Here is a 13,134-nt window from a genome sequence, read left to right on the forward strand (position 1 = left end):
CCTTTTCCCTCTCTTCTCTTCCTCCAATCCCCACTCCTCCCTGTTTCCATCTCCCCCGTCCCTCTCCCTGCTCCCCTCCTCACCTTTTCCCTCTCTTCTCTTCCTCCAATCCCCACTCCTCCCTGTTTCCATCTCCCCCGTCCCTCTCCCTGCTCCCCTCCTCACCTTTTCCCTCTCTTCTCTTCCTCCAATCCCCACTCCTCCCTGTTTCCATCTCCCCCCGTCCCTCTCCCTGCTCCCTCTCCTCACCTTTTCCCTCTCTTCTCTTCCTCCAATCCCCACTCCTCCCTGTTTCCATCTCCCCCGTCCCTCTCCCTGCTCCCTCTCCTCACCTTTTCCCTCTCTTCTCTTCCTCCAATCCCCACTCCTCCCTGTTTCCATCTCCCCCGTCCCTCTCCCTGCTCCCCTCCTCACCTTTTCCCTCTCTTCTCTTCCTCCAATCCCCACTCCTCCCTGTTTCCATCTCCCCCCGTCCCTCTCCCTGCTCCCCTCCTCACCTTTTCCCTCTCTTCTCTTCCTCCAATCCCCACTCCTCCCTGTTTCCATCTCCCCCGTCCCTCTCCCTGCTCCCCTCCTCACCTTTTCCCTCTCTTCTCTTCCTCCAATCCCCACTCCTCCCTGTTTCCATCTCCCCCGTCCCTCTCCCTGCTCCCCTCTCCTCACCTTTTCCCTCTCTTCTCTTCCTCCAATCCCCACTCCTCCCTGTTTCCATCTCCCCCGTCCCTCTCCCTGCTCCCCTCCTCACCTTTTCCCTCTCTTCTCTTCCTCCAATCCCCACTCCTCCCTGTTTCCAACTCCCCCGTCCCTCTCCCTGCTCCCCTCCTCACCTTTTCCCTCTCTTCTCTTCCTCCAATCCCCACTCCTCCCTGTTTCCATCTCCCCCGTCCCTCTCCCTGCTCCCTCTCCTCACCTTTTCCCTCTCTTCTCTTCCTCCAATCCTCACCTTTTCCCTCCTCCACTCCTCCCTGTTTCCAACTCCCCCGTCCCTCTCCCTGCTCCCCTCCTCACCTTTTCCCTCTCTTCTCTTCCTCCAATCCCCACTCCTCCCTGTTTCCATCTCCCCCGTCCCTCTCCCTGCTCCCTCTCCTCACCTTTTCCCTCTCTTCTCTTCCTCCAATCCCCACTCCTCCCTGTTTCCATCTCCCCCGTCCCTCTCCCTGCTCCCTCTCCTCACCTTTTCCCTCTCTTCTCTTCCTCCAATCCCCACTCCTCCCTGTTTCCAACTCCCCCCGTCCCTCTCCCTGCTCCCCTCCTCACCTTTTCCCTCTCTTCTCTTCCTCCAATCCCCACTCCTCCCTGTTTCCATCTCCCCCGTCCCTCTCCCTGCTCCCTCTCCTCACCTTTTCCCTCTCTTCTCTTCCTCCAATCCCCACTCCTCCCTGTTTCCAACTCCCCCGTCCCTCTCCCTGCTCCCCTCCTCACCTTTTCCCTCTCTTCTCTTCCTCCAATCCCCACTCCTCCCGTTTCCATCTCCCCCGTCCCTCTCCCTGCTCCCTCTCCTCACCTTTTCCCTCTCTTCTCTTCCTCCAATCCCCACTCCTCCCTGTTTCCATCTCCCCCGTCCCTCTCCCTGCTCCCTCTCCTCACCTTTTCCCTCTCTTCTCTTCCTCCAATCCCCACTCCTCCCTGTTTCCAACTCCCCCCGTCCCTCTCCCTGCTCCCCTCCTCACCAATTCCTTCTCCTCCCCCCAGAGAAGTTTGTGGGCTGTGCGGTCCCCCGGCGGTCTGGAGGCTATGTGATCGGAGAGGGACGGAGTTTTGGAGCGCTGGACTGGGAGTCCAAGTCCATCTCCACCATCGCTGTCATCGATGAAGACAAACCCAACAACCGCTTTAATGACGGCAAGGTGGACCCTGCTGGACGCCTCTTTGCAGGTAGAGATTGATAGATCAATTCATTTGACAATCCATTAATCCATCAACCTCTCTTCTACCGCATCTGTTTTGTGTTCCATGTAAATGTTCTGTTAACTGTGTTCTGTCAGGTACCATGGCGATAGAGGAACGTCCTACAGTTCTAGAGCTGAAGCAGGGTTCTCTGTTCTCCCTGAACAAGGACCACATTGTAGTCAAACATTTCAATCAGGTGACACATAAGGGTGGAAGTGGAATGTTCTCAATGATGGTTTGCAGCATAAACAGTTAAGTGTTAGTGTGAGATAAACAGTAGCAAAGACTAATCCTATAAGGTATTAGATGAGTAGAGACTGAAGCTATCCTTTATGTTGCTGTTTTTATTATTTGACCAGGTGGACATCTCAAATGGTCTGGACTGGTCCCTGGACCACAAAACCTTCTACTACATAGACAGCCTCACCTACACTGTGGAAGCTTTCAACTATGACATCAACACCGGGAGTATCAGTGAGTGACACACACACACACACACACACACACACACACACACACACACACACACACACACACACACACACACACACACACACACACACACACACACACACACACACACACACACACACATAAACCTTGTACTACATGGACAGCCGTGTGTGTGTGTAGGTAACCGGCGGATGGTGTATAAGATGGACGAGGGGGAGGGGATTCCTGATGGCATGTGTATTGACGCAGACGGTAGACTCTGGGTCGCCTGCTACAGTGGAGGCAGAGTGATTCAGATTGACCCACAGACAGGTGTGTGTGTACCTGCCTATATGTGTCAGAGCGTAACAGTTACAGTATATTGTAATATGAAGGTAAAAACCACCAACCCCCCCCCTTTTCTCTCCCTCTGCTGCCTCCCTCTCTCATTTGTCCCTCTCCATCTTCCCTCCCCATTTTCTCTCCCTCTGCTGCCTCCCTCTCTCATTTGTCCCTCTCCATCTTCCCTCCCCCTTTTCTCTCTCTCTGCTGCCTCCCTCTCTCATTTGTCCCTCTCCATCTTCCCTCCCCCTTTTCTCTCCCTCTGCTGCCTCCCTCTCTCATTTGTCCCTCTCCGTCTTCCCTCCCCCCCTCTTCTCTCCCTCTGCTGCCTCCCTCTCTCATTTGTCCCTCTCCATCTTCCCTCATCCCCTTTTCTCTCCCTCTGCTGCCTCCCTCTCTCATTTGTCCCTCTCCATCTTCCCTCCCCCTTTTCTCTCCCTCTGCTGCCTCCCTCTCTCATTTGTCCCTCTCCATCTTCCCTCCCCTTTTCTCTCCCTCTGCTGCCTCCCTCTCTCATTTGTCCCTCTCCATCTTCCCTCCCCTTTTCTCTCCCTCTGCTGCCTCCCTCTCTCATTTGTCCCTCTCCATCTTCCCTCCCCCTCTTCTCTCCCTCTGCTACCTCCCTCTCTCATTTGTCCCTCTCCATCTTCCCTCCCCCTCTTCTCTCCATCTTCCCTCCCCTCTTCTCTCCCTCTGCTGCCTCCCTCTCTCATTTGTCCCTCTCCATCTTCCCTCCCCCTCTTCTCTCCATCTTCCCTCCCCCTCTTCTCTCCCTCTGCTGCCTCCCTCTCTCATTTGTCCCTCTCCATCTTCCCTCCCCCTCTTCTCAGGGGTGCGTTTGCAGACAGTGAAGCTACCGGTGGATAAGACAACATCATGTTGTTTCGGGGGTAGAGACTATTCAGACCTGTACGTGACCTCAGCCTGTAAGGGAATGGACGAGGCAGACATGGCCAAGCAACCGCAGGCAGGATGTGTCTTTAGGGTACGTGTGTGTGTGTGTGTGTGTGTGTCAGTGGAGGCTCCTCGGAGGAGGAAGGGGAGGACCATCCTACGTAGTAAATTTCAGAAAAAAAAAAAAAAGTGAAACATTAAAAAAGTGATCCTTTTTAGATAAAACTATACTGAATGTATTCACATTTGACCAAATAACTGATTAAAACACTGTTTTGTAATGGTCTACAGTAGCCTGAACAGCTCTCGGTGGTAGCACCATGGTGTAGCCAGAGGACAGCTATTTTCCATCCCCCTCTGAGTACATTGACTTCAATACAAAACCTAGGAGGCTCATGGTTCACACCCCCTTTCATAATCATGATGACTTCCAGAGGACCTCCAACATATCAGAGTTCTTGCAGCAAGAACTGACATGTTGTCCATGTAGTAACCTCATGATAGGTAAAGGGAGACACTTTGTATCATGTAGTGGCCTAAACCTATTGGTTGCAATGAGCTGGGCAAATGGAATATGAATGACAGTCATCCAATATGCTGTATTAGAAATAAGGCCATGCTCATAAATAGAAAAAATATTCCTCCCTAATCTGAAACGACACCGACCGCCACTGGGGTGTGTGTGTTTTATTCAGCCTGTGTTTTATTCTCCTTGCAGATCACAGGCCTGGGTGCAAAGGGCATTCCAGCAAATTCATTCACTGGATGAGTGACACAATGGAAACACTGAAAACCGGCCCTTGTCAATCATTCCATGATGATCAACCAGTAACTCGGCGGCACAATTGACCTGCACCCACTGACCACTAATCTCACTAATAAAATAATGTGACTTTATGATTTTAAGCAAAACTCAACATAGTTACTGTACTTCATGTATTAGTAGGCTATTGTATATCTTCTGTCCAATAAAAAAGCTACAATTGATAGGTAGTTTGTATGAGGACTCTTATTTTGACACAATTCTCACTGTTATGCCATTGCTACCCGACGTCACGTTTTTTTTTTTGGGGGGGGGTAACTGGAATGTCCCCTTCCTGCTGAAGAGAATGCGGAAGCAAGAATAGGACCAAATGGGAAAGGGCATTTTCATCTCTTTCTAGTCACAGACCCGGGTAAAATCCAACATATCTACAGCATTGTAACTGTGGTTCTGCTACATTCCGCTCGCTGTTTACAAGCTATCAATTGTAGATGTTAATAGGTGGTGGAAATGGAGCGCGGAGACGCATCGTCCACTAACGCAGACTGGATGTCTCAACTGCCAGAGGAACTGTGGGGTACACCGCTTTGGGACCTGGCGATACCCGGTGAGAATGAACTTAATAATGTCGAGTGATAGCCTACTGTTATCCGTTTTATTTCGATTACAAAAAGAGTTTGATATAGAATAGAGTATAAGCTATTGTAACGACCCTGGGTTTATAAGCACGGATATTGACTGCCACTTGAATATGCTTTTGGGGCACAGTCGATTGCGCACTGGACTTCGGGCTAGAAGGCTGAGGGTTCGAGACCTGTTCCCTGCCTGTTTCATTACACTATGTTTATATGGGACTAGCCTAGAGAACATTTGCCACGAGTTTCATTAGAGGAAGTCAGCCTGTTTTTTCAAACCTATTCAGTCCCTTTCCTTGATGTCATATGACTCTGCGCTTGTTTTGTCTGTCTTTTTGTCTCTGCTTGCAGGGAGTCATGACAGCATGAGTTACTGCCTGGATACACACTCTCCTGTCTTGGGTTCTGAGTCGTTCATGCTGCAGTTTCTGGATCGACTGGCGCCCTGCATTGTACGCCCCTGTGTCTACCGCTGGGCCACCACACAGGCAGGTTTCACACACATGTTTGTTTTCCTATCCTTGTGGGGACTAAACTATTGATTCCCATTCAAAATCCTATTTTCCCCAACCCTAACCCCTAATTGTATCTGTAACTCTAAACCCAACTCCTAACCCGAAAATAGCCCTTTTTCCTTGTGGGAGCTGGTGAAATGTCCCTAGTTTTTTCCCCTAGTTACTGTCCTTGTGAGCACTTCTGGTCCCCACAAGGATAATAAAACCAACAAAACACACAACACACAAACACACAAACACACTGCAAACAGAGAACTGTGTGTGTGTATTATTAATATTATATTCAATCTAAGTTAGAGATTGTCCCTGTCCTTTTCTCCCATAGGCGTGGAGTATTCCTGAACAGTTGGATGCAGGAATCCGGTTCTTCGATCTACGGATCGCCCATAAAACCATTAAAAATACACAAGACTTTCTAAAAACACACAACACAGATGACACGCTGTACTTCGCACACGCAATTTATACGCTACAGACTGTAAAGGTACGGTATAGTAAAACACATGATTTATACATACAGATTTATACACTACAGACTGTAAAGGTACGGTATAGTAAACAACATGATTTATACTACAGACTGTAAATTTAGTAAACACACATGATTTATACACTACAGACTGTAAAGGTACGGTATAGTAAACACACATGATTTATACACTACAGACTGTAAAGGTACGGTATAGTAAACACACATGATTTATACACTACAGACTGTAAAGGTACGGTATAGTAAACACACATGATTTATACACTACAGACTGTAAAGGTACGGTATAGTAAACACACATGATTTATACACTACAGACTGTAAAGGTACGGTATAGTAAACACACATGATTTATACGCTACAGACTGTAAAGGTACGGTATAGTAAACACACATGATTTATATACAGACTGTAAACACACATGATTTATACGCTACAGACTGTAAAGGTACGGTATAGTAAACACACATGATTTATACACTACAGACTGTAAAGGTACGGTATAGTAAACACACATGATTTATACACTACAGACTGTAAAGGTACGGTATAGTAAAAACACACATGATTTATACACTACAGACTACGGTAGTAAACACACATGATTTATACACTACAGACTGTAAAGGTACGGTATAGTAAACACACATGATTTATACACTACAGACTGTAAAGGTACGGTATAGTAAACACACATGATTTATACACTACAGACTGTAAAGGTACGGTATAGTAAACACACATGATTTATACGCTACAGACTGTAAAGGTACGGTATAGTAAACACACATGATTTATACACTACAGACTGTAAAGGTACGGTATAGTAAACACACATGATTTATACACTACAGACTGTAAAGGTACGGTATAGTAAACACACATGATTTATACACTACAGACTGTAAAGGTACGGTATAGTAAACACACATGATTTATACGCTACAGACTGTAAAGGTACGGTATAGTAAACACACATGATTTATACACTACAGACTGTAAAGGTACGGTATAGTAAACACACATGATTTATACACTACAGACTGTAAAGGTACGGTATAGTAAACACATGATTTATACATGATTTATAGTAAACACACATGATTTATACTACAGACTGTAAAGGTACGGTATAGTAAACACACATGATTTATACACTACAGACTGTAAAGGTACGGTATAGTAAACACACATGATTTATACACTACAGACTGTAAAGGTACGGTATAGTAAACACACATGATTTATACGCTACAGACTGTAAAGGTACGGTATAGTAAACACACATGATTTATACACTACAGACTGTAAAGGTACGGTATAGTAAACACACATGATTTATACACTACAGACTGTAAAGGTACGGTATAGTAAACACACATGATTTATACACTACAGACTGTAAAGGTACGGTATAGTAAACACACATGATTTATACACTACAGACTGTTCTAGTAAACACACATGTGTGTAAATCTTCATGATTTATTCAGACTGTGAGAGCATATGCACTAGAAATATTATTCACAATCAGTGTGTGTGTGTGTGTGTGTGTGTGTGTGTGTGTGTGTGTGTGTGTGTGTGTGTGTGTGTGTGTGTGTGTGTGTGTGTGTGTGTGTGTGTGTGTGTGTGTGTGTGTGTGTGTGTGTGTGTGTGTGTGTGTGTGTGTGTGTGTGTGTAGGAGGCCCTGTCAACCATGGCTGTGTGGTTGGAGCAGCACCAGAAGGAGGTAGTGATCCTGTCCTGTTCCCACTTCTACCTGCTGACGGACTCTGAGCACCAGGCCCTGGTCTGCTACATCACTCAGCTGTTTAAAGAGAAACTCTGCCCCCACAGGTACAGGATAGACAAGACCCCACTACTGCCTGTCTCAGTCAGGGTTGGGGTCAGTTCAGTTTTCAGGAAGTGAAGTGTCCATTGTTTTCTGTGTTTTATTGGCATGAAAGGTGAATGAACTCGTGTGTGTGTGTGTGTGTGTGTGTGTGTGTGTGTGTGTGTGTGTGTGTGTGTGTGTGTGTGTGTGTGTGTGTGTGTGTGTGTGTGTGTGTGTGTGTGTGTGTGTGTGTGTGTGTGTGTGTGTGTGTGTGTGTGTGTGTGTGTAGGAGACTCCCTATCTGAGCCAGTGCTGGGATCTGGGGCAGCAGGTCATAATTTCGTACGACGATGAGACGATTCTTCACCAACACAAGGAACTGTGGCCTAAGATCCCTTACTGGTACGCTGTGTGTGTGTGGGACTCTGTGTGTGTGTGTGGCACTCTGTGTGGATGTGTGTTAAACCTGTAACCTTTGACCCTTTACAGGTACGCTGACTCGGCAGACCCCAAAGAGGTAATTTCTTACCTGGAAGAGCAGCAGAAGGCCCAAGGAAGAGCAGGTTGTGTGTGTGTGTGTGTGTGTGTGTGTGTGTGTGTGTGTGTGTGTGTGTGTGTGTCCTTTGATTGACAGCTGAGCTCTTTGATTGACAGCTCATTTCTTCACCTCTGGGCTGAACCTGACGGAGGATACTGCTGTGGTGGTCTGCAACCCCTGTCTGACGATGAGGAAGTTAACGATGAAGAGTTTCTCCCTGCTGCTGGACTGGGTGGAGAAGCAGACTCCTGGACCAAACCAGACCGCTGTCAACATCATCTGTGGAGACTTTGTGGGTCTGAACCACTTTGCCTCTGTGGTTATCGGGCTCAATAAGAAACTGCTGAAGACAGAGAGCCACAGATGACAGGGGACGGAGTGAGAAAGAGACCCACAGATAAACATGCACAGAATCCCAAATGGCTTCTAGCTCCTTCTCCCTATGCAGTTGTGGAGATCTGAGAGGTTTGGTTAGGTGTAATCAACATGGTACTCTGATACACTAGATCAGGGGTGTCAAACTCATTCCATGGAGGGCCTACTGTCTGTGGGTTTTTGGTTCTTCCTTTCATTTAGACCTAGTCAACCAGGTGAGGGGAGTTCCTTACTAATTTGGGAGGAGCAAAAACCCACACACTCGGCCCTCCGTGGAATGAGTTTGACACGTGCACTACTAGATCATAGGAATGAGTTCCCATGTTTCCCTATGTCTACCTACAGCACAGGGTGTCAGGTTTACTGTGTTGATAATGAGTTTGACACGGACACTACTAGATCATAGGAATGAGTTCCCATGTTTCCCTATGTCTACCTACAGCACAGGGTGTCAGGTTTACTGTGTTGATAATGAGTTTGACACGTGCACTACTAGATCATAGGAATGAGTTTGACACGTGCACTACTAGATCATAGGAATGAGTTCCCATGTTTCCCTATGTCTACCTACAGCACAGGGTGCCAGGTTTACTGTGTTGTTAATGAGTATGATGGATACAATGAGAGGCTTTTACATTATAAAGTGATGCCACGGGAAAAGTTTCATCAGATGGACAATATCATTTATTTTCTATATGCAAATACACTACATGCAGGGGCAAATACATAAATGTCTATTGAACTTTATCTGTTTGATGCATCTTTATTTCAAACATCATTAACACAAACAACACCTTGAAATAGTCATGTTACAGCAGGTGTGACTTTATAAAATAAACCACTTCCTCACAGCTGAGAATAACTACCCTGAGAAATAGTCATGTTACAGCAGGTGTGACTTTATAAAATAAACCACTTCCTCACAGCTGAGAATGACTACCCTGAGAAATAGTCATGTTACAGCAGGTGTGACTTTATAAAATAAACCACTTCCTCACAGCTGAGAATGACTACCCTGAGAAATAGTCATGTTACAGCAGGTGTGACTTTATAAAATAAACCACTTCCTCACAGCTGAGAATGACTACCCTGAGAAATAGTCATGTTACAGCAGGTGTGACTTTATAAAATAAACCACTTCCTCACAGCTGAGAATGACTACCCTGAGAAATAGTCATGTTACAGCAGGTGTGACTTTATAAAATAAACCACTTCCTCACAGCTGAGAATGACGACCCTGAGAAATAGTCATGTAAACTGTGCTGCCCTCCTGTGTTCAAACAGCAGAAGTGCAGTACAACATGTTGCAGGGACAGATCTGTTGGCACTAGTTTAATTTTCTAGAGGAAACTAAAACAGAAGCCAACAAAAAGGTCGATAAAAGTGTATGATGAAACAAAATAATAAAACATTTAATCATGTAAAAAAGTAAAAAGCAGAAATGGCAGATCACTGAACGAAAGATCCATTTCAACTCACCAAACAAGGTGCATAATTAATGCCACACCATTAACTGTAGAAAAATGGATACCTTGTAGAAAATATAGTGAACGTTACATAAACATAGATGTAATTCACAAATGGCACACAGTAAGGCACTTCACTGATACAGACAGACAGAAAACTATCAAATGAAGAAAGACGACGGAATATCTAGCAGTTCAAATCTAATTATTGAAATATAATCCAACTCCTTCAAAAGGCAATAATTTCTGAAAAATAAGCAATATGGCCTCCTGCTCTAAAGTCTCTATATGGGAAGATCTCAATTGCATACTCCTGGTCTCCTTCTCAAAACAGATTGGAAGAGAAGGTCTGAGGGGAAGGAACTCTGGCTTTCTCATGTAATGGGTTTTGAGAAAGGTACGAGGAGAGAGGACCCGAGGAGTATGTAATTGACACCTTCCCTATGACTTTGGTTGACCTTCTCTTATCACATGCCCCTTCACATCTCCTTCAGCAGAATCCCATAGGGGCGGATGGAGCTCTCCACAATCCTCCTCTCTTCTTCCTCAGATGTGCCGTCATTAACTGGAACAAGCCAGTAGTCAACTCTCTTACAGATCTTCCGTTGGGCTGGGTTGATACGGTTCTGAAGGACCATCCTGTAGGTTTTCCCATTTGTCTTGGACACAAAGTCTCTAGCGTAGCCGCTGGCTTGGCTGAGGTCAGAAGTGGAGTAGATGCCTCGCCCGTAGAGCTGCCCGTCTCCTACTTTATAGTGGGACTGGATGATGCCTTTAGCCCCGTCCTCGCTGGTACCGTGGTATGACACTGGCCACTCCCCGGGGTATGAGTATGTCCGAATCCCGTTTGGACCGAGCCATGTGTTATCTCCGTATTTGTCCAGAACCTTCAACGCGATCCGTTTCCATCCACACGGTCGCTTGTAACTCTCATCGCCTCTCACAAAATTCTCAGAGTCGGAAACGTCGGTGAAGTCATAATCAAAATTCCTATCGAAGAATGTTGCCTCATCCACAAAGAGTTCGGTGTTGATTACCTTTCTTTTGTCCTGGCTGAAGAAAAGCACTGATAACCCCCATGTCAACCATGAGACAGGGCTGAGCCACTGCAGGAGAGAGGTGACGCCCAGGACAGAACCGATGAGAAAGCCTTCCACAGTCAGAAGGTTTGCAGGGGTCTTGCCAGGGTTGTTCCTCTGAAAGTCGGACAAGGGCCTCACCGTGGCTCCCATTGCCACTGATAGGGCCTCATAGCGTACACCCTCGTCAAGCATGACTGGTCTGAGAACAGTTGTTTAAAAGTGAAAGCCTCTCAAACCAGTGAGGATATGTGTCTGTCGTTGATCGTGGAGCAATCGATAGCAGCGAACACCTCAAACTTCTCTCAGGCACTCGGTCTGTATTTGTCCATTGTCTTTGCAAACTAACCGAATGAAAAACCTTCTGGCTACTACAGAAATACTGTCTCCACCCACGTTGACAGACTTTCAGTTTCATTTTTAGACTTGGTAGAATTAGAAAGAACATACCATTGGTCTTGGGCAGGGGACAAGGCTTAAAAACAGGAAGTCAATAGCAGACTAGCTGGGACATAACTTGACTCTGAATAGAAAGGAAATCCAGCACACAACATCCTGCACCACAGTTAGGTTGTCTGACTGCAGGAGCCTTCGTCAGGGGGTCACTGCTTTGTGTGTGTGTGTGTGTGTGTGTGTCACTGTGTGTGTGTGTGTGTGTGTGTGTGAGTGTGTGTGTGTGTGTGTGTGTGTGTGTGTGTGTGTGTGTGTGTCTCGAACAAGCTCACCTCCAGCACACACATATACACTTTGGACTGATCTGAATTTATATGTAGGCTAGTTAACTTGTGAATCTTCTGTGAACTTTTACTCAAATGCTGAACGAGCATAGGCATACTTTTTATTTGATCTCAGACTTTTATAGCCTACTGGACTCATAGGGAGCTAGTCTCTCACATTATTTTGTTGGGAGGAGTGACTCTATGGACTTCCATTGGCGAGCCCTACAATGTAGAAAACAGTACAAATAAAGCAAAACCCTTGAATGAGTAGGTATATCTCTCTTGGATGTGCTTGGTAGGGTGTTGTTCCTCTGTGTGATTTATATGTAAGGACATTTTATCACTAGAATCTGCAGTGTTCCAGAAATATTCAAGAGAAAGTCCTCTAACCTGGTCTCACTCTTTGCCTCTTTCCAAGAAACAACTTCTACCTACTGCAAAAATGGGGGCAGGAAACGTGTTGAAGGGGGCAGGCTATCTGCCTGTATGGACGTGTTGAAAGGGGGCAGGCTATCTGCCTGTATGGACGTGTTGAAAGGGGGCAGGCTATCTGCCTGTATGGACGTGTTGAAAGGGGGCAGGCTATCTGCCTGTATGGACGTGTTGAAAGGGGGCAGGCTATCTGCCTGTATGGACGTGTTGAAAGGGGGCAGGCTATCTGCCTGTATCGTGTTGCAGGCTATCTGCCTGTATGGACGTGTTGAAAGGGGGCAGGCTATCTGCCTCTGAAAGTCGGGGCAGGCTATCTGCCTGTATGGACGTGTTGAAAGGGGGCAGGCTATCTGCCTGTATGGCCGTGTTGAAAGGGGGCAGGCTATCTGCCTGTATGGACGTGTTGAAAGGGGGCAGGCTATCTGCCTGTATGGACGTGTTGAAAGGGGGCAGGCTATCTGCCTGTATGGACGTGTTGAAAGGGGGGCAGGCTATCTGCCTGTACGGACGTGTTGAAAGGGGGCAGGCTATCTGCCGGTATGGACGTGTTGAAAGGGGGGCAGGCTATCTGCCTGTATGGACGTGTTGAAAGGGGGCAGGCTATCTGCCTGTATGACTGAATGGACGTGGGGGCAGGCTATCTGCCTGTATGGACGTGTTGAAAGGGGGCAAGCTATCTGCCTGTACGGACGTGTTGAAAGGGGGCAGGCTATCTGCCTGTACGGACGTGTTGAATTGCTCTGAATAGACG

The 13,134-nt window shown here is 46.8% G+C and overlaps 2 protein-coding genes and 1 long non-coding RNA gene across 4 annotated transcripts in view; all 3 read left to right on the forward strand.

Moving 5' to 3' along the window:
- LOC124021859 (regucalcin-like) overlaps positions 1-4,545 on the forward strand; it is a 7,788-nt gene extending 3,243 nt beyond the window's left edge. The window contains exons 3-8 of the mRNA XM_046336997.1: positions 1,693-1,875; positions 1,986-2,086; positions 2,250-2,364; positions 2,524-2,655; positions 3,495-3,649; positions 4,277-4,545. Of these exons, the coding sequence (XP_046192953.1) occupies positions 1,693-1,875; positions 1,986-2,086; positions 2,250-2,364; positions 2,524-2,655; positions 3,495-3,649; positions 4,277-4,327 (737 nt within the window). The 3' untranslated portion in view covers positions 4,328-4,545. The remainder of the gene's footprint in view (positions 1-1,692; positions 1,876-1,985; positions 2,087-2,249; positions 2,365-2,523; positions 2,656-3,494; positions 3,650-4,276) is intronic.
- A 121-nt stretch (positions 4,546-4,666) lies between these two features.
- On the forward strand, positions 4,667-9,434 carry LOC124021852 (PI-PLC X domain-containing protein 1-like). Its single transcript, XM_046336988.1, has 7 exons — positions 4,667-4,928; positions 5,308-5,444; positions 5,797-5,955; positions 7,643-7,834; positions 8,064-8,176; positions 8,264-8,337; positions 8,429-9,434. Exons 1-7 carry the CDS (start codon positions 4,832-4,834, stop codon positions 8,677-8,679), a joined length of 1,023 nt encoding a protein of 340 aa, XP_046192944.1. The 5' UTR covers positions 4,667-4,831; the 3' UTR covers positions 8,680-9,434.
- On the forward strand, positions 6,066-7,411 carry LOC124021860. 2 transcript variants are annotated; one of them, XR_006836320.1, is made up of 4 exons: positions 6,066-6,334; positions 6,410-6,503; positions 6,590-7,012; positions 7,087-7,411. It is a non-coding gene; the product is annotated as an uncharacterized LOC124021860 (long non-coding RNA). The 2 variants fall into 2 exon arrangements; XR_006836321.1 differs by having other exon boundaries at positions 6,066-6,287.
- Positions 9,435-13,134: the final 3,700 nt, after the last annotated feature.

Source organism: Oncorhynchus gorbuscha, unplaced genomic scaffold (assembly GCF_021184085.1).
Source record: "Oncorhynchus gorbuscha isolate QuinsamMale2020 ecotype Even-year unplaced genomic scaffold, OgorEven_v1.0 Un_scaffold_1235, whole genome shotgun sequence".
NCBI lineage: Eukaryota > Metazoa > Chordata > Actinopteri > Salmoniformes > Salmonidae > Oncorhynchus > Oncorhynchus gorbuscha.

Coding starts and splice junctions, on each gene's coding strand:
- LOC124021852 (XM_046336988.1), top strand. CDS start 4,832: ATGGAGCGCGGAGACGCATCGTCCACTAACGCAGACTGGATGTCTCAA. Junction 5,445..5,796: donor ACCGCTGGGCCACCACACAG/GCAGGTTTCACA, acceptor TTTCTCCCATAG/GCGTGGAGTATTCCTGAACA. Junction 8,338..8,428: donor GAAGGCCCAAGGAAGAGCAG/GTTGTGTGTGTG, acceptor TTTGATTGACAG/CTCATTTCTTCACCTCTGGG.